This window comes from Eurytemora carolleeae, unplaced genomic scaffold (assembly GCF_000591075.1).
Source record: "Eurytemora carolleeae unplaced genomic scaffold, Eaff_2.0 scaffold130, whole genome shotgun sequence".
Taxonomy (NCBI): Eukaryota; Metazoa; Arthropoda; class Copepoda; order Calanoida; family Temoridae; genus Eurytemora; species Eurytemora carolleeae.
Genome location: NW_019397116.1, coordinates 457639 through 483815, shown reverse-complemented (window position 1 = coordinate 483815; position 26177 = coordinate 457639). Strand labels below are relative to the sequence as shown.

Below are 26177 nucleotides of genomic sequence, written 5' to 3'. Positions count from 1 at the left end.
CATACATAAAATACACCCTGTATAATACTAGTACATACATACATAAAATACACCCTGTATAATACTAGTACATACATACATAAAATACACCCTGTATAATACTAGTACATACATACATAAAATACACCCTGTATAATACTAGTACATACATACATAAAATACACCCTGTATAGTACTAGTACATACATACATAAAATACACCCTGTATAATACTAGTACATTCATACATAAAATACACCCTGTATAGTACTAGTACATTCATACATAAAATACACCCTGTATAATACTAGTACATTCATACATAAAATACACCCTGTATAATACTAGAACATTCATACATAAAATACACCCTGTATAATACTAGTACATACATACATAAAATACACCACAGGTATAATACTAGTGCATTCATACATAAAATACACCCTGTATAGTACAAGTACAAGCATACATAAAATACACCCTGTATAATACTAGTACATGCATACATAAAATACACCCTGTATAGTACAAGTGCATACATACATAAAATACACCCTGTATAATACTGGTACATGCATACATAAAATACACCCTGTATAGTACAAGTGCATACATACATAAAATACACCCTGTATAATTCTGGTACATGCATACATAAAATACACCCTGTATAATACTAGTACATGCATACATAAAATACACCCTGTATAATACTGGTACATACATACATAAAATACACCCTGTATAGTACTAGTACATGCATACATAAAATACACCCTGTATAGTACTAGTACATGCATACATAAAATACACCCTGTATAATACAGTTACAGATATACAGTTAGAAGCAGAAAGCTCTTGAATAGAAAGATTATATATGATATACAGTTAGAAGCAGAAAACTCTGGAATAGGAAGCTTATAAATGATATATAGTTAGAAGCAGAAAACTCTGGAATAGGAAGATTATATATTATATACAGTTAGAACCAGAAAACTCTGGAATAGGAAGATTATATATGATAAACAGTTAGAACCAGAAAACTCTGGAATAGGAAGATTATATATGATAAACAGTTAGAACCAGAAAACTCCGGAATAGGAAGATTATCTATGATATACAGTTAGAAGCAGAAAACTCTGGAATAGGAAGATTATATATGATATACAGTGCTAAGCAGAAAACTCTGGAATAGGAAGATTATCTATGATATACAGTTGGAACCAGAAAAATGTGGAATAGGAAGACTGAAGAATGTAAACGTTTCCATGTTAGTTAAAAGGTGAGGTAAAAAGTTACTGTACAGCCCTAATCAAAAAGACCCTGAATTAAATTAGAATTTTCAGTCTATTTTACAATCTAATTTTACAAATATGATTGATGAAAAGATAATCACAAATAGCCCTAGTCCTGTCATTTCTAAAATGTGGTCTGCCTTTTTTTGAGCATTTAAAATTACCAGATATATATATATGTGAAGTCGCCTGACTAACTGCGTTAATTCCAAGTCTTTCTGATTATAACTACAGTAACTAAACTATTTGCCTTGTAACAACATCAAAAAACACCTTCAGGCTTTATTGTCGTCTTCCTATTCCACAGTTTTCTGGTTCTTACTGTACATAAAATATGATTTTACCCTATCAGCCAATATTGGCAACATTCCCCAAACAGATCAAGTCCTTATTGCACATTGTGTCAATTACATAGCTATCCAATCTGTAATTACCATTTCTCAACCAAAGTGATTGGTCATTGTTTGGAAAGGGGAAATACAGGGTTACCCACAAAGAATGAGACTGTTAATACGACCTGGATAAATATGACGATCTCAAGGTTGAATAAATTTTATGTCTGAAATATGTTTTTTAAATTGCTTATTTAATGATAAGGCTAAAAAAGAAACAAGTTAACTAGGTTGCAGGGAATAGTAACATAAGCGCAAATAGACTTTTTAAATTTCGTAGAGCTGCATCTTTCTCGGAAGTCTCAATCTTTGTGAGTAACCCTGTATTGCCGGGAGATTTTGTTTTAATAGTCAATCTTCTTAAAGGGACTGTAAAGGAAAAATGAAAGGGAGTACAGGCTGAAACCTGAGAATCTCAGGAGTTGAACGATACCCATAAGACATCTATCTGATGTTCCTGTCTCTAGAAATTGGCTTAAAACTGTGTCAAAATTATACCAAAACGTATATATGTAAGATATACGTCCGTATCACGTGACCAGAGCTCCCTCCAATGGCAGTGACGTATAGTTGTCACGTTATACAGATGGAGACACATGACAATAATCACTGCCACTGGTTGGAGTTCTTGTGACATGTTCCGGACGCATAGATAATATTATCAGTTAAAGCTATTAGAAATGAAAAATTATTAAATTCTAATAATAATAGGAGCAAACTTGAATTTCTCAGGCTCCTCTGGGATATAGTTGTTTTCAGATTGGTTGCGAATTTGTTGAATATGATCTGTTTAATACTACGAATTGTACATACAAAATCTTACATATATACGTTTTGGTATAATTTTGAAACAGTTTTATATCAATTTCTCGATACAGCAACATCAGACAGAACTCTTATATGTCTCAATTAACTCCTGAGATTCTCAGGTTTCAGCCTTTAACTTTTCAAACCAACTTCCCAGATCCAAATAAAAAGGAGAAATGACTTACTTTATATAAGAGATAATATTAAGATTTCAGGATTTTTAATCCCATTAGTAGGAGCATAAAGTATCGTTCGTTCCTCGAGCTCTAGAACGAGAACCTTTTGCTGGATCGTTCTTTTTCCAATTGTTTCATCCCCGTTCCGTTCTTTGCGTTGTTAGTGAAGGATAGAGAACGTTAACGATTTTGATCATGCCTCGTTCTAGAATCAGGGCAAATTCAGTAAAAATGGTCATTTACTTTGAACTACATTTGACTGCGTCATTTCCAACCACGTTTTGGAAATGACACACATTTACGATAACTTTTTCAAGGAACAAAAACGACAAAAAAATATATATATATATATTATCTTTGCTTGCTTATCATTTACTACATTAAGCTCCGAGATGTACAGGAAAAATTATATAAAATAACCCTTATTAATCTTATTAGTTATTATGTATGGTAATGTTAAAACAGGAATTGCATTATTGCAAGAATCGAGTTTAACATTTATGTAAAATGAAATAAATCTTAAAACATTCTTTCTTTAACTTTTATGGGGCGCCACCCCTCGACCCCTCCCCCTTGTTGCCATTTCATGATTCAGTTAAAAATTAAAGTCGTTGAAATTAGATAATTATTTCTATTTTACTCCGTTATTTCTTGCCACAACTTCCGCAATAAATGTTTATCTTTAATTTTCTCTGAGCCAATAAGAGACGGGAAAACAGATTGAATTGTTTCAATTCAGAGAGGAATTTACATTGAGAATACGCACAAAGCAGCTAAGTATTAATGAACGAATTGTGACAAAGTTATAAAATATCAGACAACGAGGTTTTAGATTAAGATATTTCAAACAGATTACAACGAATTCAATTAATTCAACCCTTTCAAATTTATTAAAAAACATCACGACTTTAATCGATCGTTAAATGTATCATTTTTTAAAACAAACTTTTATTTATGGGGGGCAAGGGGGTAGTGCCCCTACCTATACCAGTAAAAGGGGCATAGCCCCCCCTAGTACTCAGAGCTATCACACTTTTCAAATCTGAAACCGAAGAGTGAAGAGTATTAAAACATAAATTTGCTGTTTTTTTCGGCTAGTTTTGTTTGTTTTTGCTGTTTTTTCTGCTAGTTTTGTTTGTTTGAGATATAAAGATATTAAGTATGGTAACATAGTGTATAGTGTATAGTGTACCTTTACAGGGGCGGATACAGGATTTAAGTGAGGGGGGGGGGCAAGATGTTTTAAAACTGATAAAATATTTATCTAAAATGAAATAGTGTGTGTAAAAAGTTGAAATTCAGTTTTTTATATAAATTTTAACATTTTAGTTTTACATGGTCAAAAATATTTGGAGGAGAGTACTTTGGATCAGAGGAGTTAGAGGGCAGGGGAGTACTTGGGATTGGAGGAGGGGGTTAGAGGGCGGGGAGTACTAATTATATTGGGTAGCACAGGGGGAAAGAAGGCAGGGGAGTACTACAAAAGGAGTACTGAGGTTACATTTTATATAGATTTTTCAGTTATGCAATGGAATCAATGTTGAAGACGACAACACCATCTGTTAGCGATATTTTCAACAACATGGAGTATGGACCTGCATCGGAGTCAGATAAAGTACGAATATATTTAAAATTAAGGGATTGTTCATTTATTTGGATAATGTTACATGTACCAATTATCGTAAGAAGATTATCATATTTTTGTTAAGGTTGCTGAGAAATGGCTGGATGAGCATGACAGGAAAAATTTTGTTTAAATGGATTTTGTTTATTAAAAAAGGGAATCGAATTAACCAGAATTAACCATTTATTTAGTTAATTGTAGTAACAATTTTATTTTATTCTAATAATGTAAAGAACTCAAAATAAAATTTTTCACAAATTAAAGCTTAAAAAATGCTGGAAAACTTTTTGAACTTGTGTAACATTCAGAAATCAGAAAGCACAACTGTGTACTTTTTTAGTACAACAGATATGGTGCAATTACATGTCAGAACTATTTCAGGTCTTACCGATATTAACTTTGTACTTCAAATTAAAGTTTCTGCCTCGCAGATTTGAGCTAGCTCATATACAAGTTTCTACCTCTGGTGTCATACATGGAGACACAATCCTGCGATGGTTCACTTCCCTTTCAACACAATTCTAGACATCAAACCCAATGTTGTGACACTTGCCGATATTTATTAATGTATTTTGATTGGCCAAACGCAGTAAGAAGAATAATGATAATTTGATAATTTGAAAGAAAGACGACATTTGGGAGGAAATGACTTCTTTGCGTTTTCTCCCTTCAAAAAAACGTTTTAGAGCTAAATGTGCATTTATTTATGTAAACTAATAATCTAAATACTTTTAAAACTATTTATGTCTAATTTTGTGCTGAAATGGTTAAAACACCTAGGTGAAGGTGAATTAACTGTCGCAGGGAAGAGATTTGATGCCATGGACACAGGGTGCTTTTTTATTGACATTTGTTTAACCTATGTTACCTTTTGGGTACTTAAGGGTTCCCTAAAAAACAGCCAATTTGGTCCAGCCGTTTGGCCAGCTATAGCCAATATATATACAAATATACATATATGAGCGAAGAGCTTTATTATATACTAGCTGAAGGACCCGGCGCTGCCCATGGAAAAAAAAACTTTTAAAAAAGAATTTTGAAAGAAAAAAATTTTAAGAAAAGAAAATTTTTGAATTTTCTTTAGCCTAAAACACCCCACGGCCACCAATGAGAGTCCACACAAAGTTTCAGCCCATTCGGTCCAGCCGTTTGGCTGTATATACTCAACTTTTATACATATATATGTATGAATGTCTTGTTTTATTATATGTAGACAGAAGATAATTGGGCCTGTTCACTGTTCAGTAAATATATTTTAAAGAAATTATTATGTCCTGGGTTCAGGAAGTTTGGTCTGTTCATTAATAATACCTGGGTTCATCCGGAGGGAAGAAATCTTTACGCAACCAAGGTAAAATAAATCAGTATTTTCTATTTTTAATGTATTTTTGGATTAGGGGTGTGGGCACAAGGTCACGCATACAAATAAAACGATATATCAATAAATTTATTTCCAGTTTGTTATCAAAGTCTTTCTATTATTTTGTTCTGCTCAAGATCAGTTAAAAGTCATGTACCCCAACTTTTTGTGTTGCGCCATTGTCTTAAAAACTTGACCATGGGTAACCCTGCAAACCATAGTGAACACTTATTTTACGCGGGCTGACCTTGCTTCCTGTTTTTCCTTAGGCTTAACTATTTGGGTTGGTTAATAATATGATTTTTGTTAATCGCAAAAGACTGTTTTTTATTTGAGAGACCCTCCATTTTAATAAGCATTTTAAATTCACAACCGTACCCTCTAAACGTTTATCTTATCAATAATGTGCGGGAAGATTTTCTATATTGAAAATTGTTTTATTCTAAAAAATGCCCTCTATTGTTAATGCAGCAGAAGTCCGCATATTACCTACAGTTAAACAAATTTTCAAAGTAAAAAACATGGAAATCTTGTTTATTTTTGATCATACAAAACATTTTAGGGTACCGTTGTAAATATGGAAAAGCCATTTTTTTTAAATGCAAAAACGTCTTCACTCTTCAGTCATTTTAAAATCAACAAATCATTATTATTCTAACAATTAAAATTTTTAGAATCCTAGCAATGGAAAAACTCTGGCTAGCACCACTCAGGTATGAAATTATGTTTTTAAAATGTTACTTTTTTATAGCGATAACTTACCCTTCTATGTATAATACCCATTAACGAGTAAGACTGTAAAGGTAAAGACGACCTAAAACACTTAAAATATAATAATCCTTAGATTAAAATGAGTTTTCTGCCTTGAATATAGTTCTTCAAAAGCTTCTGAATTGATGTGAAAAGAAAAAAATATGTTTAGAGTTGCCGGGAACAGTCAGCATAATTTCGTACAGTCGTTTCTGAACAAATGATAAACAAAACTTCACACCTGAACCTACTTTTTACTTAATTCAAGAATTTAAAAATATTAAAACTTCCAATGAACAGTCCAATATGATGGCAATATGATTGTAATATGATTGCACAGTTTCAACTAAAATCATATCATATCTAGATCTTTTTATAGGCAATTAAATATCTTATCTTATTTAAAATAAAATTGAAAAATTTACAAAAATGTTAAAAATTGGGTTCTCTTGAAAATACTGAAAAGTAACTTTTGACAGAAAATATCTTTCCAATCTGACCCTCAGGGACATCTTTGTATTTGCAAATTTGTTTGGGATCAAAACTATTACAATAATTTGTTGTGAATAATAATGTCTATGTATCGATGTTAGGTACTTTCCCAGAGGCTTTTTTCCAAGTGGAAACTTCCCAATGGTATTTTCCCAAGTTGCAACTTCCCAACTGTGCAATTTCTCAACCTGTATCTTCTCAAGTCTGTCCTAGCCGCAGCACTCGGCCACCTTGCCTGTTCAAGTCGCAGTGCTTAGTCCCCTAGCCCATCCAACAGCAGCACTCAGCCCCCTAGCCCATCCTGGCAGCCATGTCTCAGAAAAAGAGAGATAATTTGGAGAGGAAGTATTTGGAAGTTGAGTTGGGGAGGGTAGCTTGAGATGGTAGGATATATAAGAATATAAAAAGTCTTCTTAATCTTTAACCAGCAATATGTTGTTCTCTCTCTCTAATGAATCGATGTGGTTGCAAATTAAAGAAGTATATTGATCAGATCTGGTCACATAAAGAATATAGGGTTCTTTGCACTCGCTTTGACCGCGAGGGTGGTACGCGAGTCGAACAGTTCTTTTCTTCTTTGTAGGAGTCACATCTTGAATACTTCCTCTTTACTGGTTCTATAGTGACTGTGTCTAGCCTGCTAGGCAGCATAATACTGCGCAAAATATTCACACAGGCTGGTTTTTTGCAGAGGCTTATTTCTTTCTAATACTTCTAAAATTCATATTTTCTTGTCCATTGTCATTTGTCATAAATGAAGCATGATTAAAAAGTTTATAGTGTCGTAACTTTTACATAAAATCCAAACTATTGGGATCCCAAACGATTATCAACTAATGTTCAAGATATTGGGATTAGGCTTGGTTTGGGAATAAGGTATATGAATGAGATATAACCAATTGGGAGTAGGTAAAAAAGGTTGAGAATTGGAAAGGATATAAACTAAAGAGGAAGTTGGGATTGGGATGGAAATCAGCTGTAGAGAAATTTGGGATTGGAAGATTAGGTATTAGGAATCAATGAGAGCTAGGATGAAAATAAGGGTTGTTATATTGGTAGTTAGAGTGATTGGAAAGATTGGGCAAAGAAATAGATGTTTTTTGAGAACCACTGTATTGAAAGAGAATAAGCAAAAAATTTAAAATTTTGTATAAAGATACAAATAGAATAAAATACTTGTGTATAAAACTATCAGAGAATAAGTGATTTAGTGGATAAAAATGTTAAATAGGAATGAAGACGACATTTTGGAAAGGATGAACGTATTATTGTCAAGTTAGAATAAGAGAGAGAAAAGGATAAAAAATCATCTTTAGAATCATTCAATAACCCGACTTAGCCACGCTCTCAGAAGAAAGCTTTACCTAAACTTGTCTTACCGCTTGGGAAATGTCACTTGGGAAAATGGTTTTTGGTAAAAACCTGACACCATCTATATAATGTATTGTATACTGTACCTTCATTCAGGGAACTGCTGAGGATGTGGACACAGCTGTCAGAGCTGCAAAGGAAGCTCACAAGAGCTGGAGCAAACTCAGGTATTCAGAGGCAAAACTTAAATATTTTATAATTATATGTTAAGATTAAGATAGACCTGGCCCCTAGAAGTCGAATTGATATTTGATCAGACAAAGCTTTTAAGTGTATCATTGTGAATCTGGCATGTCACCTTGTAAACAAAGAATTACTTGAGATTACGTCTACAGTACCTTAAAATCAGATTCTTTAAGTGGATATGAGCGGGCTAAGCATCTGTACAGTGTTGCTCGGCATGTGCAGAAACATTCAAGGCTTATTGCTGTTGTTGAGGCTCTGGACAATGGGAAATCAATCAGGTTAAATTAGGGCTGGGCAAAGTTTCGTTAATGAAACAGAGGTTTTCGAAACCTAACAGAAAAGTCTGTTGGAAAATTGCAAAAAGCATTAATTTTTAAACGGATTAGCCGTTTTTGAAAAAGAAAACAGTTGAAAACGAAAACGAAAAGAATGGGTTTATAAAAAAAATTTCGGCTAAAATTGCATGAAATATTTTTTAAAATGTTTTATGTATTTTGATGTTTTTTAACGTCGCCTTCAGCCCCCCCCCCCTTTTTATATGATGAAACTTTTCAAGATTTTTTTGCAATTTGGTAACTTCTTGTGCTGTAAATCCAATTTGAGAAACTGTCAACTCTTTCTTAATGGAAATTTTGGCAAACCGTTAACAACGTTAATATACTACAACAAATGTTAACGGCTTGCACTGTTAACGTTTTGACAAACCGTTAAAGAAAAAAAAAACGGAAAATACCGTTAACAAAACGTACCCAGCCCTAGGCTAAATCTTTCTAGTATAATCATTTTAACCCGATGAAATTGGTCTGAAAAATATGCTGTTAACCAGATTCATTAAACAGTGAGAAGAAGTTAAACCTAATAGATAAAGTTTAACCACTTCTCTTCAACATAGAAGGGGGGACTAGAAAAGTGATTCAACTTTATCTATGTGGTTCAAGAACTTCAATAAATCTTATCTAAATTAAGTAAGGCATCTACCTCTTCTTTCTCAGAAGCATTATTTTGTTTTATGCTAAACCAAAAATGCCACTTCTTCAGCAAATCTCAAGTTACAAATAAATGATTTTTGATATAAAGAGGTCTGTCCATATAGTCAATATGGAGAATAAAGTAAAAAATTCCTAAGATTAGACTTTTGTGAAGGGAGACTAGAGATGCAGATATTCCGGTGGTGATCAGACATCTTTACTACTATGCAGGCTGGGCACAGATGATGGAGGTATGGAATCTACAGATAAAAAATTACAAAGGTCCCAAGCATAATATTTCAAGGAGAAATATAGACTGGAGGAATATACATTTCAATGATCTCTCGCCTTCTTGAACCTGTGGCCTGTATACTGTATTGAGAGGGATGGAAGGCACAAATTTGTTTGACCACAAATTACCTCACAACTCACCATTATTTCTTCCGACCACACCTTTTCTTCGTTCTGCATTTTTTACAATTGTTAAATTGTTATGATATAATTTTGAGCCATGTCATATTGTTTATAATAGTTGAAACTATTTTATCCTGTTTTTTTGTTTAAAGAATAACATCTTTTGAAGGTAACAATAGGCATAAAACAATTCATGCAAATCTTTGTTTCACAAACCCTCAAGAAAATTAAAACCAATTGTTATGTTCCCTACTAAAAAATGTCAATTTTTAGTTGTAGATCCTAAAAATCTCTTAAGATAAGAAAACATCATTTTGGGACGTATTTTAGAATTGAAAAAAAAGGGTTAAAGGCATAAAATAATACATTCGAAAAAACAGAAGCATTGGTCACACAAAAAAGGAGTGGTCAGAAGAAATAATGGTCAGATGTGACGTCATTATGGTGTGCCTTCCCTCGCTCATATTGTTTTTATGCTATAGTTATGCCTAAACAATTCTTTACTAAAGCTGTTTCCTCGGACCAACCAAATTAAACCATCTTTATAAAATATTTGTCCTGAGGAACAATTTTCTGATCGAACTGGTTTATTGTTCTTTCTAATATGAAGATATACATACATAAAATGTAGTAAATATGTTCCCGTGTGTATAATAAAATTCCATTATTTAAATTTTGCTATAACTTAAATTGCCTCAGTTTCAATATTTTGTCCAGACAGTTCAAAATCAGTGAACGTGAGAAGTAATATCAAATTATTAACATTTTCTGTTCTCCAATATTGTAAAATTTTAACTAAAAACTAAATTATGAAAATTTTCCTTGTGTCATACAAAACATCAAATTCAGGTAAAACTGAATTTTCACTGTAACATAAAGTTCAAGCCTAAATTACTAGTGTTGTTGACAAATTAGAAAATTTCCTACATAACATCAAATTCAAGTTAGAATTACTCAATATTATACCAAAATTCTGACCCCCCTGCATCCTCTGACCTCAATCACTACGTTTTACTCTGTGCTCCTGGGTCCATACTACAACATCCTTCTTTGCACACCCTTGGGAAAATCCTGGTTACGGGCATACTTCTGAATTGCATAATAGCATCATGGCACATGTAATGCATGCTTACTCTGTGATCAATGTTCTCCAGAAGGAGACAGAGGATTGTGGGGAGTGTGGCNAAACCAGTACAAAGGTTGGATTTGTAACTTCTTATTATTTTTTTGTCTTGATGATCTATCCAGGATGACATTCTTATAGATACAGTATCATTTTAGAAATGGCTTGGATCTATGTCATATTCAGGAGACTTTGCCAGGATGGGAGAGTGTTGGTGTTATTGGAGCCATTGTTCCCTGGAATTTTCCTCTTATGCTTCTTACTTGGAAGGTATCTATAAATGTCAATTATATTACTTATTTCAATAATGATAATGATCAACCTTCTATCCTTTGAAGTTTGACTTAAGCTCCCATCTATTTACGTTCCAATGAACTTCCATGGGCCCTGTACACTCACAAAATACAAATTGTTTTTTAAATAGGTTGCTCCAGCTTTAGCAATGGGAAATACTGTTTTGCTCAAGCCTGCAACTTACACTAGGCTCTCTGCTCTACTTTTTGCTGAGGTGATTTTCTGGATGATTTATATCTTTTCAACAGTTCAGTCATGTTAATTGGACTTAAATTTCCCCTCTCATTATATTTATCCCTTCCAATAGATTGAATATGTTCCTATTAACTATCTTGGAAAGGTCCAAGCAATTGAAAGCCACAAAAACATTTGAATTTGGCCAATTAGAGATTGCAAAACTGTAAGTCTTTGGATTTAGAGTTTCTCCAATTTCAAGTTCTGACCTTGTATGATTATCTTATCAAAAATGTGAACCAAAGATAGGGTTTAAGTTAAAAAATTGTGTTAGATCTGTGCAGAAGCCGGTCTTCCTGCTGGTGTCTTCAATGTGGTGACAGGTGGTGGTGCTATGGGTCAACTTTTAGCTGAACACAGTCTTGTGGATAAAGTTGCATTTACAGGTTAAACTTTAGCTTGTAAAACTTGTACTCCACTCCCAAGTTTTTGTAAATTAGGTAATGATTTATCTTAACATGTTAATATTCAGGATCAACAGAGATTGGGAAGGTATTAAGGATGGCCATAGCTGGCACAGGAAAGAAAATTTCTCTTGAGCTTGGAGGCAAATCTCCTGTTGTGGTTTATCACAATGCGGACTTAGATTCAGCAGGTAATCTTAACTATCTTATACGGAAACTATTTCCTTTCTTGACCTTTGATTGATAAGGTTGTAGGAGGGGAGGAGAGATAAAAATATAAAAAGATTATGCCCCCTGTCCTTGGACAAATTCCTCCATACACCGCTGGCTGGAATTTCTGATCAACTTATTGATAAATTGTGAAGCATTATTGATAAAAAAGCATTAACGTGGAGTGAACATCGCAATTTAGATAAACCCTTTTTGACAGAAAGAGAGAACAGACAAATTTATATGGCAAGAAATTACTTGCAAACTGGCTGATTAATTTATAATAAGAAATTATATTTATGGAAAAAGCTCATAAAAAAAGTTCATAAAACCCTCTTAAAAAACATGACCATTAATTATTTTTAGTTGAGAGTGTAGTTGATGCCATCTGGTTCAATCAGGGCCAGGTCTGTTCTGCTGGGTCAAAGCTGCTTGTCCAAGAACCAGTTTTTGATGTATTTATATCAAAGCTCAAAACAAGACTTTCAAAATTCAGGTATTTCTGTTTGTTGTCATATTATATATTTAATAATGATGTTTCTTAAGAATTGGAAACAGTATGGATAAGACTGTGGATATGGCAGCAATTGTGGATGAATCTCAAAGAAAGGAAAAAATGAAACAAAAAAATGTTTAATTAAGTAAATACTAATACTTGAAAGAAGATATGGAAACTTCCTTCAGATATCAATCATTAACTTTTCATTAATCCTCTGCAGTCAATAGCAGAGTATGTAGAAGATGCCAGATTAGAAGGAGCTGATGTTTTTCAGACAGAAGCTCCCCCTGGCTGCTTTTACCCCCCAACCCTTATCACAGGAAACAAATTTTTTAACTGAAGTTATTAAAATGTTAAAAGATCAATATAAAAAAATGAAGAACCTTGAAGCTTATAATAAAAAGAAGTAAAGAAATTTGTCCGAATTTTCAGGGGTGAATTCTGCAAGTAGAGTTGTTATGGAGGAAATATTTGGTCCTGTTCTTGTTGCACTTCCCTTCAGAACAGCAAAGGTTACTAATTAAGAAATGTGCTTCACCGTGAATGAAATATTTTTTCAGATTTCAACTTCCTATTTATGACAAACATTTGACAATTTTGTGTGTTCTTTTCTTCTGAAATTAAAGTATCTTTAAACCTAGGAGGCAATTGCACTTGCTAATAACACTCTATATGGACTTGGAGCCAGTGTTCATTCTGACCAATTAACCCTTGCTCTGGAAACAGCTAAACATATCCAGGTAATGCTTGTTCTTGTTTTGTAAATGAAAATCTGATACAGAAAAAAAGGATCAAATTTTTAGGCTGGTGCTGTTTGGATAAACTGTCACAACCAGTTTGATGCAGCTGCGGGGTTCGGAGGATTCAAGGGACAAAGTTATTGTGAAAAGAACTTATGAAAGATAACCTGAGTCTAAAACTAAAGAATTCGGGATTTTTAAGTTAAAGCTTAAAAGTTCTGAAAAATAATGAGTTGCTACTTAAATGTTAACCTTTCTAAGTTTAACCCTGAACTAATGGAAAATTTAAATTTCCCGGGAAAAATATGAACCAATCAGATTACGGGAATTAAGGCGATTACGGATCTACAGAGAATATACAATATCAGCGGTTTCATAATTTCAATTTCTTCACAAAACTGCAGCGCAAAAAGGAACATATATATTTGTTATTAGAAACACAATTATTTTCATGCATGAAATATTGCAAAATTGAAGGCGGATATTTTTGCGTTTAAAATTTAACTTGCTGAAATCGACAAGTTAAATATTTTAACCCAGGGTTAAAATGCAGGTTCAAATTAAGTCAGGAGTGGCATTTAAGCTGAAACTTAACATTTAAGTCGTAACTTTTCGTTCTTTAGTTTTAGACTCTGGACTTTTTAGGTGGCAAACTCTAGCTGCTAAGACCTAACCTCTGAATTTAACTTTTACTTAACTTTATCCAATAGCAATCTGGGTTTGGGAGAGATGGAGGACGAGAAGGGCTTTTTGAATATGCTAAGGAATTCCAATAAATACATCAGCATTAGAAGCATATACTTGATAAATTTTTATACATATATGTTGTTGATTTATCTGCAAATCATATTGTAAAAAAAAGCCAATAACACAAAAACAAGTTTGGGGATTTTTGTTTATATTTAAAAATATGACAAAAGATATGTTCAAATGCTGGGATGCCCTTTGAAACTGACAAAAGCCCATGCAACTGGTTATAACTTATAAACTATCTCTGGGCCGGTAATGAGAGGTTACTATAAAAAATTTGGGAACAATCAGTTCTATCATTTAATCATAAAATTTTGTATTATTGATTGATTGATTGAATGTAAAGCCTGCCTGGGTTTCCTGCGAGGTGGTAGCTAAACCAGATGTGGATTTCAAGAAGGTGAGATGTATGTTTAAAAAGTTTGGTGTTGCCATTTTTGAATATCACTTCTGGGTCAAAAGCATGGATGGGGCGGTCAACACTATAAAGCAGGCCGGATGAAATGCGTATCCTGATGTTTTATTTATGTTAGCTTGTTAGGGCTCTTTTTACTTTTTTAAAAATTTAAGTTTGGATCCAGCGATGATGCAGCTGGCCCTGCCATAACTGGCATAAATGCAGCTGGTGCTAATTCACCAGTAGACAGGTAAAAATCTATTTTGAACCATTTTCTTAACTGCAGCTTTCTGTTCATGTTTAATTTACACTCCTTTGTGGGCATTTTTTCTTCAAAAAGTGAGTTTATATATGAGTTTATAAAAGATGTATTTTTGATTTCAGAACCTACAAGCTGTACTATGGAGGGGCGCAGAAGCGACCAGATGGGAACTATTCAAGAATTATTAGGTTAAGAATAATCTATGAATTTTTTACAAAATTTTTTTATATTCTTTTGTAGATCAAATGATTTTGCTATATAGTTTTTTCCCTTCCTAGGTCCCCTGCGGGTGCTGTTCTGGCTCAGGTTGGAGAATCAAACCGTAAAGATGTAAGGAATGCAGTTGAAGCTGCCAAAAAAGCTCAGGAATGGATTGGTCACCTTTCAAAAACTAACTTATCGTTTCATTAAGTCAAAGATAATAAGAAATTTTTTTTCATATTTACAAACTAAAGGAAAAATGTGCAGAATGATCATTGTTTAAATAAAACTAACATATCATCGTTACTTTCTTCGTTTTTAAAAGGTTTAATTTAATTTTAGTTTTAATCCTTCGTGTTTTTAAAACATTTTTTTTAAAAAGGAAGGTTTGTTAGTTTTCAAAAATAAAAATTAAACGAAAAACTAATTTTATTTTTGTACGTTTTCAAAAGCAAGTCTCAGCCCTGAAGATTTAAATTTTCATCAGATTTTTCACCAAAATATTCAAAATTACCCAAAAAAAAAACTGGTTTTTTTTAAATAGAAACACGGTTTGGTAATCTTACTGCTATAATATGACCCAGAGGGGTGAAATAATTTTTACTTTGTGTAAAATTATTTATAGAATTTGTGTCGGCCAAAAAAGATGTTCTAACTAAAAATAGGAGCGTTTTTTTCATTTCATTTGTTCATCATTTGTGAACACTCATTTCATTCGTTTTCTCAGTGAAGGATTGTTCAGTAAGATTGTTCATTCAATAAAATCGTTCGTTCAGTAAAAAATCTCTCGTTTTTTCTTTTGCAAAAGTTTGTTTAAAAAATTGTTCGTTTTATAAAAAACCTTTTGTTTTTATCAAAGTTGGTTCCAAAAATTGTGGTTCTATGATTTATTCAAATATGTGAACAATCCCTTATTTAGTTGATTATTAAATATTAATGGTAGATTTTGGTGAAAATTTAACAAACCAATTCTACAGCCGGGCTGGGCCAAGAAAACTCCATTTAACCGACAGCAAATTCTCTACTACATTGCTGAAAATTTAGGTATTCTCATTAGTTTGACATGTCTATGGTTCCAATCAAATTAGTTTGACATGTCTATGGTTCCAATCAAATGAGTTTGACATGTCTATGGTTCCAATCAAATTGTCCATATTTTTTAGCCTCTTTAGCCAAAATTGTCTGTGTTTTTTTATGGCAGAAGTTTTAGTGTATTTTTGTTTTTATTCATTAGCTTTTATTTGCATTTTTTGTCAAAGGGTTAGTGATTTTTGACGCATGTGTTCATGTATATTTTCACAATCACATAAGTATTTCTGTTTTCTTCGCAATAACATTTTCCAATTAAAGGGTCTGTAGACCTAATTTCAATTAAAGGGTCTGTAGACCTAATTTCAATTAAAGGGTCTGTAGACCTAATTTTAATTAAAGGGTCTGTAGACCTAATTTCAATTAAAGGGTCTGTAGACCTAATTTCAATTAAAGGGTCTGTAGACCTAAATTCAAATAAAGAGTCTGTAGACCTAATTTCAATTAAAGGGTCTGTAGACCTAAATTCAAATAAAGAGTCTGTAGACCTAATTTCAATGGAACTACCATCTAAAAGGTGTGAATGTCAGATTCACCGCATTAAAATTAAAAGCTATGTCTGACCAAGTATGAACATTGAACAAGATATCCATTATTCTCTTAATAATCTGATTTTTTAATTGTGGTTTCTTTACAAAAGTGACTTGCGCAGTAACAAGGGTGAAATTATCAAGATATCATATGTGTCAAGCTAGAAATACATCTTCCAAATTGTTGATCAGATAAGGTTTAGGGGTACCTTTATGAATCGGACATGCACCTCTTTTTTTAATGGAGTGTTACTTGCAATAACAACTCAAGTCCCTTAAAATGTTGCATTTTTAAAAAAGTGTCAGTGCGTTTTATTACAAATGCTTTAGTGCTTTCTCAAGTAATTGAATTAGTGCCTTTTTTCGACAAAAGCGTTGGTCTTTTTTCTGACATCAACAGAACTAGTTTATTGAGCAAATTGTTAAAGAAAGAAAATAAATGTAATTTTTTATCCAGAGATTAGGAAGGCTGAGTTTGTAACCGGATTAATAGAAATGACTGGGGTTTCCCTAGAAGCTGCTACCAAGGTACTACAGGGTGTCCCAATAAACATGAGAGTAGTAAGACGACTTGAATTGTTATGTTATGTTGAATTATTTTTTATCTAAATAATTTTAAAATAATTTGAGAATTATAACAATAATAATAATGATACTTAATCTTTATTTTTAGGAAGTTGAGAGAAGCATAGAACGTTTGTTCTATTGGGCCGGGTATGCTGATAAGTACGGTGGTACAGTACAAGAAACACAGCTCTACGGTACGGTTTTAACATCATCTTTATCCTTCATTTCCGTAGGAACTGAGCTGGGAACTCTGTTAATCTGCAAATTAATAAAATCTTTATTCGATATTCCGCTTGGGTATCGTACCCAGTCAGGGATTGAAGTGAAGGGAGCTTTGATTAGGGGAGGATTAAAATGGATGGTACAGATACTTAAGATTAAGTAAGATTAGTTTAAAAGTTCCCACAGCAGATATCGAGATCAAGCAATCGGGATTATGAGTATCCAGTAGAAAGGTTCCCAGCTTTGAACGTTTACATAAATGTTTTTTTCTTTAATTCTCATATAACCATCTGGTTGCAAAAAGTTGGAAATAAGAAATACGATTTTTAAGCAAATGTTCAGTTCCTTTTTGCTTAATTTTTTCCTCAATGTCTAATTTCTGATCATTTTATTCTGAAAACTTAAACAGTCCTTTAATTCGACTTTTTTCAAGTTTCAAGATAAACTTGTATTTACTGTGAGACGAATAAAACTAGTATAGGAAAACGACTTTTATGATTATGTTATGCGTTATGATTTTTTATGATCTAATGAATATGAAAGACAGCAATTGTGTAGTAACACAGACCCATTTCTGTTAATATGTTGATTTGCAAGCTACTGGTAAAACGATTTGCTTTATAACAACAATAAATACACATAAGATTCCGTGAATGTCGTCTTCCCCGGCAAATCTATGGCTCTTGCACTGTGTTTCGTCTCCTCACTTAATTTTCATCCAAATTTATTTTTGCTCTTTTATTATTACCTTTAATTTTGATATTATTCTTCCAAAGGGTAGAATTGGCGTTATCTTATTTTTGTATCAAAGGATCAGTGATTAAAATCCACGAACCCCTGGGAGTTATTGGAATTGGCGTTATCTTATTTTTGTATTAAAGGATCAGTGATTAAAATCCACGAACCCCTGGGAGTTATTGGAATAGGTGTTATCTTAATTTTGTATTAAAGGATCAATGATCAAAATCCACGAACCCCTGGAGTTATTGGAATTGTTGTTATCTTATTTTTGTATTAAAGGATCAGTGATCAAAATCCACGAACCCCTGGGAGTTATTGGAATTGGCGTTATCTTATTTTTGTATTTAAGGATCAGTGATTAAAATCCACGAACCCTTGGGAGTTATTGGAATTGTGTGCCCGGATCTAAACCCTCTCCTCAGGAAACTAGATTACAAGACTTCATTAATATTGTTAATGTTTAGTTTTTATTCTTTGAACATTATTAACAAAAAATCGATTTTTTGCCTTTGTCACTCGCTGGGTATCCATGGGTTCCCTTTAAAAAAGAACAGCCAGTTTGGTTCATCCGTTTGGCCAGCTATAAATAAAAAACAAATATGCATACAAATATGTATATGAGCGAAGAGCTTTATTTTATAGATGGAGTTTATGTACAAGCCAACCCACTTAACTGGGACATTTTAAACCAGTCTAAGAACGTTTCCGCATGATTACCCAACCAAAATTTAAGGCAAATCAGTCAAGGGGTCAATTATGGTGGATCTTTTTTACAAACATTTAAGATTTTTTTACTTTGTATTTTTCCTCCTGAGCACAAAAATACATGTTAAAAATTTCGAGTAAATCCTGAACAGTTTCATGCAAATCTTGAAAACATCTTTTAAAAATTTCAATTAAGATAAAAACTTTGTTTAATAATAAATGTTACAAGAGATTTTATGATTAAAATTGAGGTTTAAAAGAAAATTTTGGAATTATGAATTCTTTAATCGTAAACTTACCTAGTTTTATTTCGCTGCTTGCTCCAGCTATTGCTAGATCTAATACAGTGGTGATAGTTCCCAGTGAGCAGTATCCTCTGGTTGCATTAGGTCTATATCAGGTATGTATTGCTACATCTAACACCGTGATAGTTCCCAGTGAGCAGTATCCTCTGGTTGCTTTAGGTCTATATCAGGTATATATTGCTAGATCTAATACAGTGGTGATAGTTCCCAGTGAGCAGTATCCTCTGGTTGCTTTAGGTCTATATCAGGTTTATATATTGCTAGATCTAATACAGTGGTGATAGTTCCCAGTGAGCAGTATCCTCTGGTTGCTTTAGGTCTATATCAGGTTTATATATTGCTACATCTAACACCGTGATAGTTCCCAGTGAGCAGTATCCTCTGGTTGCTTTAGGTCTATATCAGGTTTATATATTGCTACATCTAACACCGTGATAGTTCCTAGTAAGCAGTATCCTCTGGTTGCTTTAGGTCTATGTCAGGTATATATTGCTACATCTAACACCGTGATAGTTCCTAGTAAGCAGTATCCTCTGGTTGCTTTAGGTCTATGTCAGGTATATATTGCTACATCTAACACCGTGATAGTTCCCAGTGAGCAGTATCCTCTGGTTGCCTTAGGTCTATATACCAGGTTTAGTTATTATAAATATTCTTTAAAAACCATAAAATATTCATCTCAACTTTTTTTGGTGTCTTACCATTTTCAGGATATAGCATTTGCAGCAATTTTGTAAATCTTCAACAATATTTATTAATCTTCTAATTAAACATATTGATCTTCTAATTAGATATATTGATCTTCTAATTAAATATTTTGATCTTCTAATCAAATATATTAGTCTTCAAATTAGATATATTGATCTTTAAATATTTTGATCTTCTAATCAAATATATTAGTCTTCAAATTAGATATGTTGATCTTCTAATTAAATATATTGATCTTCTAATTAAATTTTTTGATCTTCTAATTAAATATATTGATCTTCTAATTAGACATATAATCTTCTAATTAGATATATTGATATTCTAATTAAATATATTAATCTACTAATTAGATATATTAATCTTCTAATTAAATATATTGATCTTCTAATTAGATATATTAATCTTCTATCTAGATATATTGATCTTCTAATTAAATATACTGATCTTCTAATTAAATATATTAATCTTCTAACTAGATATATTGATCTTCTAATTAAATATATTGATCTTCTAATTAAGTTTATTGATCTTCTAACTAGATCTTCTATTTAATTATATATTTCAGATATTTGAGACTAGTGATCTACCAGCTGGTGTTGTAAATATACTGACTGGAAGCAGGGATCATATAACTAAACCATTGGCCGAGCATCAGGTGACAAAATTATAAAAGAAAGGATCAGAAATGGTTTATACTAGGATTTTAGGGCGCCCATCTTTTAATTCAAATTTTAAGTGTGGCTTTATCTCTGAGCATTTTTCTCTCTTTGTACAGTATAAAATAAAGATCAAAAAAAAGTTTGCGGAATTAAGATTTTTTTTCGCGCATTTTCAAAATTTACAAAAATCAAGAACTTTTGGACAAAAATTTTTGTAATTTTGAGAATCCATAAATCTATAAACCTTCCCTGGGGTCATGTGAGGTCCCACACAAAATTTTGGCCCGATCGGTTTAGCTGTTTTTACGTTTATTGGATACGTAAACGGACAGACAGATAGACAAGCAAAGTATATATTAAGAAAAATGAAAATTAAATTTAGTTTATTTTTAATTAAAATTAAACGGAGGCAAAGTTTCGTCTGAGAAAATTATCTCATCGGAAAAAATTGTTCTTCAAAATCTTACTTAACATTTGAATTTTTAAATCTTCCTATTTTGAACTAATTTTCTAGTCCTTGATAAAACCTAAAGCTGTGCTATTTTTAACTTTGAACTGGTTTGAGATGTCAAAGGTATAAATATAACTGTAATCAGTTCCTTTAATTAATCTGGAACAGACAACAATATAACTAGACAAAATTTCACGATTAAAAATATAGTAAAGCCGAAAAAAAATTCGTTGAATAATATGCACAGAATTATGTAAATATGATCTTAATTCCTGCTTGAACAGAACGTAGATGGAGTCTGGTATTTCAACAGTAGAGAGGGTCAGTATTATTGAAATATGATCTTAATTCCTGCTTGAACAGGACTTTGATGGAGTCTGGTATTTCAATAGTAGAGAGGGTCAGCATTATTTAAACATGAATTTAATTCCTGCTTGAACAGGACGTAGATGGAGTGTGGTATTTTAATAGTAGAGAGGGGTCAGTATTATTGAAATATGATTTTAATTCCTGCTTAAACAGGACTTAGATGGAGTCTGGTATTTCAACAGTAGAGCGGGGTCAGTATTATTGGAATATGATTTTAATTCATGCCTGAACAGGACGTAGATGGAGTCTGGTATTTCAACAGTAGAGAGGGGTCAGTATTATTGAATTATGATTTTAATTCCTGCTTGATCAGGACGTAGATGGAGTCTGGTATTTCAATAGTAGAGCGGGGTCAGTATTAATGAAATATGATTTTAATTCCTGCTTGAACAGAACGTAGATGGAGTCTGGTATTTCAACAGTAGAGAGGGGTCAGTATTAATGAAATATGATTTTAATTCCTGCTTGAACAGGACGTAGATGGAGTCTGGTATTTCAACAGTAGAGAGGGATCAGCATTCGTCGAACATGCTTCAGCAGGTTAATATATTCTTTATATTATAGTGTCAACCGGAAAACAATATGATTGTCGTCGTTTTTCCTTCTTTTGATTGTAAAATGACCTCCTGTACAGTGGGTTTTGTTTTTGTAACCAGTTCTAATATTTACAGAAACATTTCGGTTTTCTCAATTTAAAATTACAACATTTCTTGATTAAAAGAAAGAACCATAAAGTGACTCCATTTTTAAAAATGTATTTCTTCCTTATGATCTTGAACGAATTAGATTAGATTAATGACATTCTGTGATGATATGATATACTTGTATGGAGTATTTTGGAAAACCCTTTTATTCTAGGATTGGGGCTCATTCAGGAATTTGTCAGGAATTACTTTTACTTGGTTAAATAGTTTTTAGAAAATATTTTTAAAATTTCAAAGATTTCAAAAATATATTTTGTCAAAGTTTGCTTTTATTAAGCTTTTCAATATCTTCCAACCTAAAAAATAAAAAGTGGTAAAACGATCCGAACACAATCGTTATATAACTTCTACCAGAGTCAATATTTTACATAGTTTAAGAAAAACAAATGTTTAGAATAAACAATTTAAAATACAGAGTTACTCACGTACATAATTATACTGTCTGAATCCTTAGATTTATGATTCCCCAAACCATTAAGACTTAATATAATAGTGGATTCGTCATATTTTTTACGTCGTCTTTACAGTCTCATCCTTAGTGGGTAACCCTATACTTTTGTTTTTCATATAGTATGCTGAATTTTGACTCTGAAAGAAATTATAGACAAAAAACGGTCCCAAAGCACGAGGCATCCTAGGTGAAGGACAAGACTAATATATTCTGATATATAGTTAACGTGAAGAGGACCTGGGTGGATTACGGTAAGTCCAGGAACTGGCTGGACAACAAGGAGGGGCAGGGGGAGGAGTTTCTCTATCATTCAGTTCAGGTATCATCATTATCATTGTTATCATTAAATTTAGTGATATTAATATCGATATTCAAATTACTAATAATATTGCTATTACTTGTAATTTTCATCATTTCTCAGGTTCAGGTATCATCATTATCATGGTTTATAATTTAATACAGTGATGTTAATATCATTCAAATTAAAAATAACAATTACTATTACTTTTAATATTAATCAATTCTCAGGTTTAGTTATCATCATTCTCACTGTTAGCATCTAACTTAGTATTAGATTAATATCATTACTATTACTATTACTATTACTAATATAAAATCTATTTAATGTCGTCTTCTTCTATTAAACTATAAATTCTTTGTAATAAATATCATCTTTTGTAGTATAAATATAAAATATATCTAATGTCGTCTTCTACCATTAAAATATAAAATCTATTTAATGTCGTCTTCTTCTATTAAACTATAAATTCTTTGTAATATATATCATCTTTTGCAGTATAAATATAAAATATATTTAATGTCGTCTTCTACCATTAAAATATAAAATCTATTCAATATCGTCTTCTAAAGTAGAAATATAAAATCTATTTAATGTCGTCTTCTGCCATTAAACTATAAATTCTTTGTAATAAATATCATCTTTTGCAGTATAAATATAAAATATATTTAATGTCTTCTACCATTAAAATATAAAATCTATTCAATATCGTCTTCTGCATTATAAATATAAAATCTATTTAATGTCGTCTTCTGCCATTAAACTATAAAATCTATATAGTATCATCTTCTGCATTATAAATATAAGATCTATTTAATGTCGTCTTCTACCATTAAAGTATAAGATCTATTCAATATCGTCTTCTACAGTAAAAATATAAAATCTATTTAATGTCGTCTTCTGCCATTAAACTATAAAATCTATATAGTATCATCTTCTGCATTATAAATATAAGATCTATTTAATGTCGTCTTATACCATTAAAATATAAGATCTATTCAATATCGTCTTCTACAGTAAAAATATAAAATCTATTTAATGTCGTCTTCTTCTATTAAACTATAAAATCAATTTAATTTCGTCTTCTACAGTAGAAATATAAAATATATTTGATGTCGTTTTCTACTATTAACCAAGAAAATATAGTCAATGTCGTCTTCTACTATTGAATATAAAATCTGTTTTAGGCCAAGAACATTTGGTTAACTATGGGAGATATCTTCGCTAACTAACTGCAAACCTGCAGACCACTATGTATGTGAATTGTACATGAGAAGTGTTCTATGTACTGTAGTTTACAGGGTAAACCACAAAGTATGAGACTTTAGAAACTGTTTTATACTTTTTCTTCCATTTGAAATTCCGAAGCTGTAAACTTGTTTCTTTCTTTGCCAAATTATAAAAGATTCTTTTAAACGATTACATTTGATTCCAAAATCCAAAAAAGTACTGTACACCTTACCGAGTTAAATGTCGTCATTAAAGTTGCATTCTTTGTGGATAACCCTGTACATGCAACCTGCAGCACAATATGTGTATGCAGTGCATGGATAAAACTCCTGTTAAAAAAAGTGCACATTTTTAAATCAATGAATACATTGTAAATAAATTGTTGCAAAAATATTAAATAATATTATTATTTAAACTAAGATCAAAAGTTTGGTTCTAAAAAGAGGTTAGTTGACTTGAATTAAAAGTCCCTAAAAGAAAGAAATGTCAGTGAAATGTGGGAACAAATTACGATCATTTAACTTTTGAACTCGTAAAAATTTACTTAGCTCCTACGATTTTGATCGTGCCATAAAAGAGTTCATTAATATGTTGGGCATACAAATAAACAAACAAGTATGTTTTTTTTAAATATTTTCAAGAATTTTATTAATTATAAGAAGATTGAGACAGAAAAATCTGCTCAACATCTATTTTTTCTGTAAATTTATCTTGAAGCGTTACAATTACCTCTTGTAAAATTATCATATTGAAATTAGATTAACTACCCATGGTTGTTCAAGCTACGAGGGAGGGAAGGCACAACAGTCCTTTTTTCGTCCAACCACAAATAACGTTGCATCCTCAACTATTCGACATTATTTCTTCCGACCACACCTTGTTTCGTCCGGCATTGTACTTAAATTTATTATGTTAGAATTTTGAGCCGCGTCATGTTGTTCATAATGATTTTAAATATCTTATCCTGTTTTTTTTTAAAGACATCTGATGAAGGTCCAGTAGTCCTAAAACATTTCATGAACATTTTTGTTTCACAATCTCTAAAGCAAATCTTAAAAATCCCAGCTTTCTAAAACCTAAAAGTTGCAATTTTGGAGTAAAATAAGAAATCTTTTCCGGACGAAAAATAGTCATGTCGCACATAAATTCCGTTATTTACTACATTGGGCTTAAATATCGTTTTATTTTTCAAACAAATTGCAGTTGACACAAAATGACGGGTAATTTCCTAGATAACGATTTTTGAACCTCCTCCCATCAATTTTGTACATGCATCTCATATTTAACACATAAATAAAGTTGTTCATGTGGCCCCTAGCCTGTCCTAGCCGCAGCGCGCGGCCCAGCAAGTGTCTTGACCTAACCTAACCCTAATAAACAAATTTTGTAGATATTTTTAGAGATTGAAAGTCTGTCCTGACCGCAGCGCTCGGCACATAAATTGTCTTAACCTAACCTACCACTCAAATAATACATAATACATATTTGTTTGTTGAAAATTTGAGTGAAATCTAGGTCATGTACAAAATTTATAGGAGGGAGGGTCCAAAAATCGTTATCATAGGACAGACCCACATGAATTAAAAAAAATAAGTGTTACAACCATAAACAAAACTTTAACACCACAGAAGCAACACCCGCACGAAAGAAAGGTGTGGTCGTAAGAAAAAAAGGTGACTTGTGGTGCGGACGAAAAAATGGTGTGGTATGCAAGGGATGTAATCCGTCGTCTTTGCAATAAGGACAGACCAGGGACATAAGGGAATCGGTGTTAGGTATAGATCATGTAGTGACATACAGTACATCGGATAAATGAGAGTTGCGGCATCTGTGTACACAGATCTGGGGTATGTAAACAGTAGACAGTTTTTCTATACCATAGCATGAAAGATTTGTTGTATAAAACTGCAAATTAAGAAGTTATACGATCATCAGTAAACTTGAAAAATTATCCGATGGGCATAACAATACTTATCCGAAACATAAGAGCTTATACCAAGGTAAAATATAAATTTTGTTTAAATGATTTACAATTTTAAAGTTTTTGAAAAATCAACATTTCTGCAACAGAGCTAGACTATCCCTCCACGGCTTGTGTCATTTGTGGAAATATTTTTTGAAAGAAGGATGGAAAGCTAGATCAACCAACGCATATTTTGTTTTATAGACTGTAACATATTTTCCGAATTGGATTTGTCTTAAAGGAACATTTCATAA

General features: G+C 32.2%; 1 protein-coding gene across 8 annotated transcripts in view; it reads left to right on the top strand.

The window, feature by feature from the left end:
* The window catches only part of LOC111712006 (aldehyde dehydrogenase family 16 member A1), a 25715-nt gene extending 1362 nt beyond the window's left edge, over positions 1-24353 (top strand). Inside the window, exons 2-32 of one of the 8 annotated variants that reach the window (XM_023486509.1) lie at positions 4174-4267; positions 4362-4393; positions 5561-5627; positions 6311-6349; positions 8346-8416; positions 8609-8713; positions 9579-9654; positions 11127-11210; positions 11365-11448; positions 11743-11854; positions 11941-12063; positions 12449-12578; positions 12629-12692; positions 12802-12901; positions 13014-13093; positions 13223-13321; positions 13385-13450; positions 14032-14085; positions 14418-14471; positions 14642-14718; positions 14853-14918; positions 15009-15096; positions 15909-15975; positions 17008-17078; positions 17224-17311; positions 18430-18502; positions 19089-19185; positions 20364-20453; positions 21751-21817; positions 22654-22751; positions 23918-24353. In XM_023486509.1, coding sequence (XP_023342277.1) covers positions 4181-4267; positions 4362-4393; positions 5561-5627; positions 6311-6349; positions 8346-8416; positions 8609-8713; positions 9579-9654; positions 11127-11210; positions 11365-11448; positions 11743-11854; positions 11941-12063; positions 12449-12578; positions 12629-12692; positions 12802-12901; positions 13014-13093; positions 13223-13321; positions 13385-13450; positions 14032-14085; positions 14418-14471; positions 14642-14718; positions 14853-14918; positions 15009-15096; positions 15909-15975; positions 17008-17078; positions 17224-17311; positions 18430-18502; positions 19089-19185; positions 20364-20453; positions 21751-21817; positions 22654-22751; positions 23918-23962 — 2454 coding nt within the window. In that variant the 5' untranslated portion in view covers positions 4174-4180 and the 3' untranslated portion in view covers positions 23963-24353. Of the gene's footprint in view, positions 1-4164; positions 4268-4361; positions 4394-5560; positions 5628-6310; positions 6350-8345; positions 8417-8608; positions 8714-9578; positions 9655-11126; positions 11211-11364; positions 11449-11742; positions 11855-11940; positions 12064-12448; positions 12579-12628; positions 12693-12801; positions 12902-13013; positions 13094-13222; positions 13322-13384; positions 13451-14031; positions 14086-14413; positions 14472-14641; positions 14719-14852; positions 14919-15008; positions 15097-15908; positions 15976-17007; positions 17079-17223; positions 17312-18150; positions 18234-18429; positions 18503-19088; positions 19186-19287; positions 19419-20363; positions 20454-21192; positions 21259-21350; positions 21453-21510; positions 21705-21750; positions 21818-22653; positions 22752-23917 lie in introns of those variants that run through there. The other 7 variants (XM_023486510.1, XM_023486508.1, XM_023486511.1 and 4 more) reach the window with 7 other exon arrangements.
* The last annotated feature ends 1824 nt before the right edge of the window (positions 24354-26177 follow it).